The sequence below is a fragment of the Syzygium oleosum genome, unplaced genomic scaffold (genome assembly GCF_021117445.2).
Source record: "Syzygium oleosum isolate NSW1041296 unplaced genomic scaffold, Sole_v2.1 Sole_v2.39, whole genome shotgun sequence".
NCBI lineage: Eukaryota > Viridiplantae > Streptophyta > Magnoliopsida > Myrtales > Myrtaceae > Syzygium > Syzygium oleosum.
Window position 1 is genome coordinate 1378017 of NW_026607523.1, and position 9039 is coordinate 1387055.

Consider the following 9039-nt stretch of genomic DNA (forward strand, 5'->3'; position numbering starts at 1 on the left):
TGAATTGTCACCCCTTGCTAAAAAACATTAGGTCTACTTTTCAAAATACAAAATACCTCAGTCTGATCAGAACTACTAAAAGGCCCATCTAGTGAAGAAAGCCCCCAAAAGACTCTAGCCCCAAAACACCCACAGACCCAACAACCCAGCTCCACCACTGCCCTCCCCGACCACCTACCACCGTTCCTGCCGCCTCAGATCGCCCTGCCGCCGCCGGCAACACGGCTCACTATCGTCCCGCGATACCTAAACGCCCTCTTTCTCTTCCTCAGGTATGGTCCGAATGGGGGACTAGATGAGTTATATAGGGCGGTAATGTAATCGATGGGATTTTAACCGAAGCCATCTCGCACTGTTTTTGAGCATCTTATGGGCCAAGATAGAGCCTGCCTGACGAGATCCATGGAATTATGATACTGTGTTTTATCATACATAACATTCAATCGAGTAATTAAAAATTAGGTAAACATTGATAATGTTATAATCAACATAACATAGCATATATAAATTTCAGATGTTATAACCATATTTGTATTATACATCTGTAGCAATGAATCATTTGCTATACATAACAACATGATATGCACTTAATCTAACATAGTTCTCAGACTATTATAGTATTAGCATCAAATACATTGGCCCTAGTTTTATCGATAGTTGCATCTTTTAAAAATACAGGTTGTTTGCGATTTAGACGATTTTTTATATAAATGATTAGTCATTGTAGCAATTAGGAAACTTTATTTTTGCCATACATAAATGTTCAACTTTTGTTAGAAAAAACCATTTCAGTTTCGTACAGAAGGGAAGTACTTAGGTTTTCTCTAAAGGGTGCGTTTATTTCGTGGTAATGGAATGATTTAAAAAACATTTTCCTAAATTAATTGTTTGTATCGTCTGCAAAAATGAATGGATGAAATTTTTTTTCATCGTCCATAAAAATATTTAGACACAAATTGTTGTCGATAATGAACATATTTTTTATTAATTAATTTTTTCAAGCGATATAAGCAATTAATTTTTAAAAATATTTTTCAAATCATTCATTCTTAGAAAGTATTACTAGCAAAAGTGCACATGCATCGTGTGTACATTGAAACTTACATTTTGAAGATTGTACAAATTATCTGATTATGTCATATTAAAATATTTAATAGATGACAAAAATCATTGACCCAATATTTGTATGCATATATGTGAAAAGAGACACCGAAATAGTTTACTGACATAATCATTATAAGTAAGTTATTTCAGATTGAGAATTTTTTTTTATCGAAATTAAAACTTCATTCATTCAATGCTTCGGTTCATAAAGACAAGGAAAGCTAGATTCAAAACATAACAAATCCCGTAAAAGCTAGGGGCTTAGTACAATCTCGAGCAATAAGCACACACTGAGTTCTAAAAACTTGACTTAAAATTAAATTTTCGCGTATCTCGCAACATTAAGAAGCTCCAAAGCTATCGCTCTCCAAAACCCTCGCGCCTCTTCTCTCCAATTCAGGCCCTTGTCGCTTCACATGGCCGGGAGTGCCAGCGGGCGGAACCCGTGTCGGAGGCTCGCTTCCCACGCTTTCTCCACGTCGAACATCATGCTCCCGCACTCGTTCACGTTCCATCCTTCTAGCGCATGCACTATCCCCGCTACTCGCCAAGCGCTCATCACCCTTCTCGGCAGCCAATTCTGCAGACCAAGAGTTTCGAGTTAATCGGGGTATTCTACGAAACAGTTTCGCGTGCCGTCCGCACATATAAACATGGTTAGTTTCTCTCATCAGGTTTTTACATATGCGCGGGGTGACGTCGATTTTGATAGTAGAGATCAGTGGCCTTATTCTACTTGAAAAAACTAAACAAAGTAACCTGCCCTTTTATATACCCTAGATATCTTCGATCAAGTACTGAGTTTCCATCTTTCTTGTTAAGACAATATACAAGTTATAATTAAGTCTTGCACGATAGGTTAATACACGTGTTCGTTCTATCACGTAATCTACTTACAAACATCGCGGGCTAAATGGGTCGTTATACGGTGTAACTCCATTATTATGTAATTTCTGGCGACAGAATTGATCGAACTAACCGCACAGGAGTGCAGATTATTGAACGACCGGGGAGCGATCATTGCCGGAGTGCTGTGGTAAAGGCAATCTTTGCGGACTTGCTTCAGAGGGAATTGAGAAAAGGGTATGAACAACGTCCCTTTGGGTGCCTTCTTCTGTTCTTCTTCGGTAAGTCCATCTCCTACCAACCATATCTGCAATTAATGATTTTATTAACATCGCTCTTACATAAATTACATGTTGCTAATCTTCAAAAGCTGCCTCGTCAATTACCTTTTGAGAATAAGTTGTTGAAAGGATCAAATTGCCTCCGTACTTTTTTTTGAGATTCCCTTTGAGCTTCTCATGCTCATCCCTAGAAGCTACATTTACCTGCCAAATTTCATGTATCAATTAGATGATAAAAAAGAGGTGTATATAACTATATATTGATTGCGGATATGAAAACCCTTTAAGAAAAATGCATTTGCATCATTTTTATTTCACTAAAACAAATCAAGAAAACAAAATCTCATTAAAATAAAGAAAGCGCAAAATAAAAGCAAAATGGTTTTATATAAAGAAGAGGACTGACCACCTGGATACCCCTTGAACATAAAGCATGGGCAATAGCATAAGCACGCTTGTTAAGGTTGCCTCTGAGGAGAACTTGGCTTGTCCCTTCGGGAATGCTGTGGAGCACAATTGCCACTACCAAGCTACTCCCATCCACCAACTTGGTCCTCAAATCTCTGTGCTTTTGAATGTACAATTCACCATTCCCATTCAATTCCTCTCCCTAAAAGAAAAGAAGGCAAATTTTTTATTGAAATAGATAAACACTAGATAATTTGGCTAAAGTAGATACCCAATTGACAGAATTTCGAGTGTGATTTTGAAGGAAGTCAGATCGGGCCTTGCTGTAATTCTTGACGATGAAAAATTAAATTACATTAATAATGAAGGGATTGGCTAGGGAGGATACACCATCTTGCCTGATTGAGAAGACCCAAAGTCAGAACCTTGACTCCCTTCTGGTTAGCATCCAGTATAGCTTCTTCTATCAAGCCATTGATAGCTTCTTTTCGCCGTTGTAATAGATACTACAGGAAAATGAAGAACATAAAACGAAGTCGACACACAGATGGACATATAGATGTCTTGGAGAAACTAGACAACCCATAGACTCAAAATGTTCAGTCGACACTCTATTTTGGACAATAGAGGTCTGTTAGTACTTTGTAGCTAGGGGAGTGAGATGCAATCTTGAAAAAGAGAAGGTGGTGATTTAGATAAGGAATTTGAAAGGCCAAAGTTTCACTTTTAAAAGTATCCCCAGGCATCATAATATTCTACAAATTAAGATAATTGCTAACTATCTAATTTGAGGAAATATTACTTGTAATATTGATCATTTTGAGATTACTTGGGCATATTTTCATCGGTTTTTTTTCTTTTTATTAAAAAGCATACTTTTATCGGTTATTAAGTAAATCGTTATCACCCATTTTTATCTAGTAGAAATTTCTCGATTTCAAATTGTATTGAGGCCTTGAGTCATACATATTCCAACTCTTTCTAAATAAAATAAAATCCAATTCTCACCATTTTCTCTTCACACGCAATATAGGGGGAAATCATTTTCAACCTCATAAAACCTTCTTGGTTTCCAAAGAGCGAATGGAAGTCTCATCTAAAAACAACTAAACCATTTTCAGTTAAATGGTTGAGTCAGATAATAATTTCTTATGTTTGGGAAAAAAAAGATAATAATTTCTTATGCCTAAGGAAATTAAGTAGGCAACTCGAGTGGTACCGTGTATGCATTGTTGTTTAGTTATTAAGAGAATCCATGACATGTACCATGGTCATCACCCAAGCATTTTGAATTTTTCCAAACAATATCTTTCATGGAGTTTTATTGACAAACTTAGGAATCAATAAATTATGATCTCCAACCATCCATCGTGCTATTACTATCTTCCTTAAAATTAAGACATTTGATATATTTTTATTTTGGAGAGCTATTGATCACCATGTGACGTATGAGTGTACTGCAAACTCATGTGATATGCGAGGGGTGGGGCGAAGTAAACATGTTGGGATCAGGTAGGTGTCCCGCTGGGACATTTTGCCAATTCAAGAGTACAGAAAAAAGGAAAATAATCAAAGTTAATGCACTGGATACAACAAGGGAAAGTAAACACCAAGTGTGGAAACACAACAAGCTCTTATCTTTAGCTCTTACTTGGAAATTGTATCTCGGAATCACCCAAGATTGCAACTCGAGTTTCTTGAAGGCGTTCCTCTCCAAGACGAAAGAGCGGCCGTAGATCCAGGTCCACGCCACGGTGGCGAGCGTGAGAGGCCACATGATCCACGTGTACCCCTTGGGCGAGTGGGGCCGAGACGCAAGGGATGCGAATCCCAAACGAATATGGTAGATGGACTCCGGCGTTGTCAGGTGCGTCAGATGCACCACGTCCGGCGAATCTCCTACTCTTCGAAGGGATGTCTCGTATGTGCCGTCCAATGCTTGGTCCACCGTTCCGTATATGTAATCATAGATTGGCATGAAAAGACTGTAATTTGTCCGGAATTGGGTGTGGTGCAACGAATGGAACCTGTCAAAGTGTCTTGACTCATGAGCAAATTCCTAACTAAAAATCTACGTGTCACGAGAACCAATGTCATAATAGTACTAATTAACAAGTATTGGTCGTGATTGAACGTTGTTCTAAGAAAATTTAAATCTACAATTATTGTGAACTTTTCATATTCATTACTTAATAAACCGTATAAGGACATTGTCCAACAAAGTCACAATGTCGCATAACTTTGTGGGCCCTGGACCAACCTACCCCCATTTAAACTTGTCCCTCACTTATGCATGACCGTGAACTGATAGCGGGCCAACGTACGCTTGTATTTATGCACGTAATCCATTTCTGTGTTTAGGTCTTCTACCCGTGCTCAAGTACTTGTTTCGATTTTTCCAGTTTTTGGCAAATTTTCCTTTTTCAAACAAAAACTACTCTAACATTGATTATTTTGCCCATCTTCCCTAGCAACGCGAATCATATGTGTACCACATTTACATATAGGCTCCTTTCTTCAACTTCGCCTTAATGATTTCGTAAAGGCTTTTCCCTTTGGTGCTCTTAATAGTGTGAAAACAATGGAGAGAGAGAGAGAGAGAGGAGGAATGTTCGAAACAAACGGAAAAACAAATACAGAACATAAGGATTTACGTGGTTCGATCACAAGGTGATCTACGTCTACAGGCGAGGCAAAACAAGATTCCACTATAATAAAAAAGAGTACAGTTTTCAGAAGTCGAAAAAACGACTTAACAAAACCTCACGGCTCACAAATCTTTCCCAAAATGAAAATCTCTCTTAATCAATGAAAAAACCTAGCCGTAGTATAAATAGGGCTCCCCAAAAAAATTTCCTCGAGGGCTATGCCCCCGAACCCCCCGAGACATTTGTTCGCTTGCTCCGGGTTGGGCCTATCGGCCCAACCCTCCGCGTCACAAACTAAATCTCAATTTTTTCTCTACTTTTTGGTCGCACAAAAAATATATTGGGTCGGATGATGAACCGGACCGAGTATATAAAATTCAAGACATATTTAACAAGGAAACAAAGGAGAGAGATCAAATGACATCGAATTATGTGTCGTGGGACTTACGATGGAGTGTACATTAAGTACTTGAGAGGTGGAAAGACGGTGAAGAGCCAATTCGAGATGAGCTCAAAATTGCAGTGACCCATGTTGTTCATGAGATCAATGAACATGATGTAGCCGGTGAGGGATGCCATCGAAATAGTTCTCGCGATCAGCGTTGTAACCAAGGGTATCGCAAATAGCATAAAATACACGATGTGTTCCGCGAATGGATGAATTACGGCTGCAAAAAGAAAAGGAAAAAAAAGAGAATAAGAAGGTCAAAAATCAAAGTTTGTCTAACTATATCATGAAAGCAAAATGTAAATAATAAGAGCCAGTATGTCGGCTATCTACTTACAATGAGTCATTCAGTCCCTCCTAAGTACCACGTATGTGCCACTACTCCAAGACGATAATGTCCGTCTTTACAAAAAAGTGCAACACAGAGCGTGATTGGATTGAATTTTGTAAATTATCTCAGTATACTAAACTCGTGTAAATTTTTTTTGCAGCTGATCGTTGATCTAGTAGCATCAACTCATTTTCATCATAGAAGACACAATAAAACAAGTAGAGATAGAGCTGTCATGGTTAGGCACGTCTTTTTATTGCGTAATGAGCTAAAAAAGGATCGTGTTAAATGTGATGTGAAGCATAACTTACATGAGATGGGCTCGGTGACAATGGAGGAGTGGTGGTGGGAGTGATAGCGAGAGTAGAGAAAATGGTGGTGGAGAGCTCGGTGAAGCCAGTAATACAGGAATTCCACGACCAAGGCATGAATCAGGACGGTGATGATCACACCATCTGCTCTCCAAAGTGGCAAGTGAGAGGCTTGAGGGACTGTCATGCGACTCGCGTAAATTAGAATCCCAGTGAGCAAGATCTGATCGTCCCTGCATAGAAAGACAAAGCAGAAAAACAAAGATTCGCCCTGAAAATGATGAAGAACTGACTAAACTATGATTTATTTGTAAAATAATGTCGTTGATGGCCCCTTAATCATTGCTTCCTGACTATGCTGTGTCATTGGTGAGGAAGACATTGTTTCATATGATAGACTGGTGTAGTTTCACCAAACTTCAGGGACAAAAAGAAAACTCTTTCTTTTTCCAACGTGACAAAGGCTTGTCGTTTGTCAGTCATTTCCACTCTTTATGATACCAGTAATGACAAGATCCATAACTAAATTGAGCTTATTCCGTGGTGTAGTGAAATCTTATGGGACAAAACAATCACTGCGTAAAAGGGTTGGTGCTTCATTATGAATAGCTTCATTTAACAAAAACACAAGAACTATCTGCGCACTAGAGAGAGAGAGAGACCAGTTGCTTTCTCGATCCACCTGCTCGAACTCGATACCTCGGTCGACAATCCGGTTGTTGCCTTTAGCCGTCCGGTGGCGAGAGAGCGAGATCCGGATCTGATTGTGAAGCACCCTCGCCAGAAGAAAAGGGAGTATGAGGAAGTAGCTGGAGTCCCCCTCGCCTGTCCCTTTTGCAATGAATTGGTACGTGCCATGAACCGTCCATGGGACCAAAATCATGTACTATTGCAGCCCCCCCAAACCCCACAAACACATATAAGTAGATGTCAAGTGAGACGAACTATACAGTCGATCACAAGGGACTAGTCAAATTTCGCAAGTGCATGCAGGTACATCTCTCATGCAAATAGAAATCGCAAGATTATTTGCTGATATTCCTTTATATGTGCAATGTGTGTGAAGTGTTTCATCAGTTATCCATTATATAGATTGCATCGGACATAAATAAAGTTCGAGATGTTTCTTGCATCATATATAATTGTATTATGTAGATAAGATGTTCCTCGCGTGATTATCAAAATCACTGCTCTTTCCTTTTTATATTGTCGATGGTTGAAGCACTTCTCTACGTTATCGGACTAGTAAAATTTACTTTGCAATATAAGATGTTCACGATATGACGAACCCAAGCACTAACAAGTCAAATACTTTTTCCTAAAAAGAGATTGTGCATGCAAATTGCATATACCCAATTCTAATATACTTTCGGGCAATTAACACGGTATTGTGAAAGAAAAAAACGAGCTGACATTTTGAGAAAATTCTAAATTCACCTACCTTAGACAATAGTTTTGAAACTTGCCAAGGAACACGAATCAAAAGATCGATATACCTTAAAGCTCCCCAGAGACTTCCATGGCCAGTCGGTGAGAATTCTCGGTTTGGAAGCCATTTCTTCTTCTCTATTTTTGGCCAGACTATTCTTTAGGAATGCAAGACCCTTTGTGCTACAATAATACATGTGCAGCATCTTTTATAGTACTTCTCCTCTTGCATCAAGTGGCCCACCCATACCATGTGTTAGGTGTCCCATCCAATCCACGTGAAGTTCAACGCAAAGGCCTAAACTTATAGGTGGAGTGTGACCACATTTTATATAAAAAGAATAGACACACGCGCGAAAGGGGCAAAACCTGGTTCTGATACCATATTAGAAAGTCCAAGCAACAACTAAAGCCTGTAAGTGAAGGAAGACCACATGTATATAAAGATACTATAAACCTTATTATCAAGCGATGTGAGATATTTCAACACCATGCACGATTATATTCCTCCTACAAAGCGGACAATCAAAACAGACCAAAGGGAGAGCTGACATGGGCCGCCGCACTGCCGGATGTTTGGCATGATTTTGTTAATTTTGTTATATTGTCTTAGAATTTTCATGTGAAGCATGCATATCTCCCCATCCCTAAGCTTATGCTTTGTGGATTAGTTTGCTTGCTCAAGTTTGAACTTTAGTCTGTCATCGATCACAATGCACAAAGGAAAATGTATTCTCTCTAAAGAATATGAGTCTTGCAGGATATAAACGGGTGCAGAAGTGGGGAAAGGGCAATGAAAATGTATTTTCTCTTAAAATTAGGCCTCAAAAGCTTATTTACAATATATCCTTAGCACCTGTATATCTTGATGGAACCTCGAAGTTTTAGTAGCTCTATATATGTGGTCACTTCTTAATAAATAAAATCAGAAATTGAGAGCGACAGGGTCGATGCCTGAAGAAGACGCAACTGAAATCAATGTTTAATCAACTACTTAATTTATATATATGCCAATCGTGACTAAACCAGCTTGCTAATGAAGCACCTGCATGAATCATGTGTTTAGTTCAATTGACGTCGCCCGAGCGGCAGATGAAAGAGCTATACCTAGCATCATATTATTATTGATAGATCTAATTTGCAAGGAATCGATTAGGGGGTCAGTCATTTTTCACGTGTACTTCGAGGGTATGCGAAAAAAACGAATGCCGAAGCCTCACTACAACGAGCTAAA

At 38.9% G+C, this 9039-nt stretch overlaps 1 protein-coding gene across 1 annotated transcript; it reads right to left on the reverse strand.

Annotated features, from left to right (window-relative positions):
- Nucleotides 1-1489: 1489 nt before the first annotated feature.
- Nucleotides 1490-7945, reverse strand: LOC115663994 (very-long-chain aldehyde decarbonylase CER1-like). Its single transcript, XM_056305792.1, has 10 exons — nt 7874-7945; nt 7040-7263; nt 6378-6610; nt 5736-5955; nt 4291-4666; nt 3038-3145; nt 2641-2841; nt 2337-2435; nt 2084-2257; nt 1490-1684 (listed from the first exon to the last, which is right to left on the reverse strand). Exons 1-10 carry the CDS (start codon nt 7931-7933, stop codon nt 1517-1519), a joined length of 1863 nt encoding a protein of 620 aa, XP_056161767.1. The 5' UTR covers nt 7934-7945; the 3' UTR covers nt 1490-1516.
- Between the last annotated feature and the right edge of the window lie 1094 nt (nt 7946-9039).

What these genes read in the sequence shown, in the direction of transcription:
- LOC115663994 (XM_056305792.1), bottom strand. Translation starts at nt 7,933, where the DNA reads ATGGCTTCCAAACCGAGAATTCTCACCGACTGGCCATGGAAGTCTCTG. An exon ending in GTGGATCGAGAAAGCAACTG is followed by an intron (nt 6,611 to 7,039) that starts GTCTCTCTCTCT and finishes CTTTCTATGCAG; the next exon opens with GGACGATCAGATCTTGCTCA. An exon ending in TGTCACCGAGCCCATCTCAT is followed by an intron (nt 5,956 to 6,377) that starts GTAAGTTATGCT and finishes TTCTTTTTGCAG; the next exon opens with CCGTAATTCATCCATTCGCG.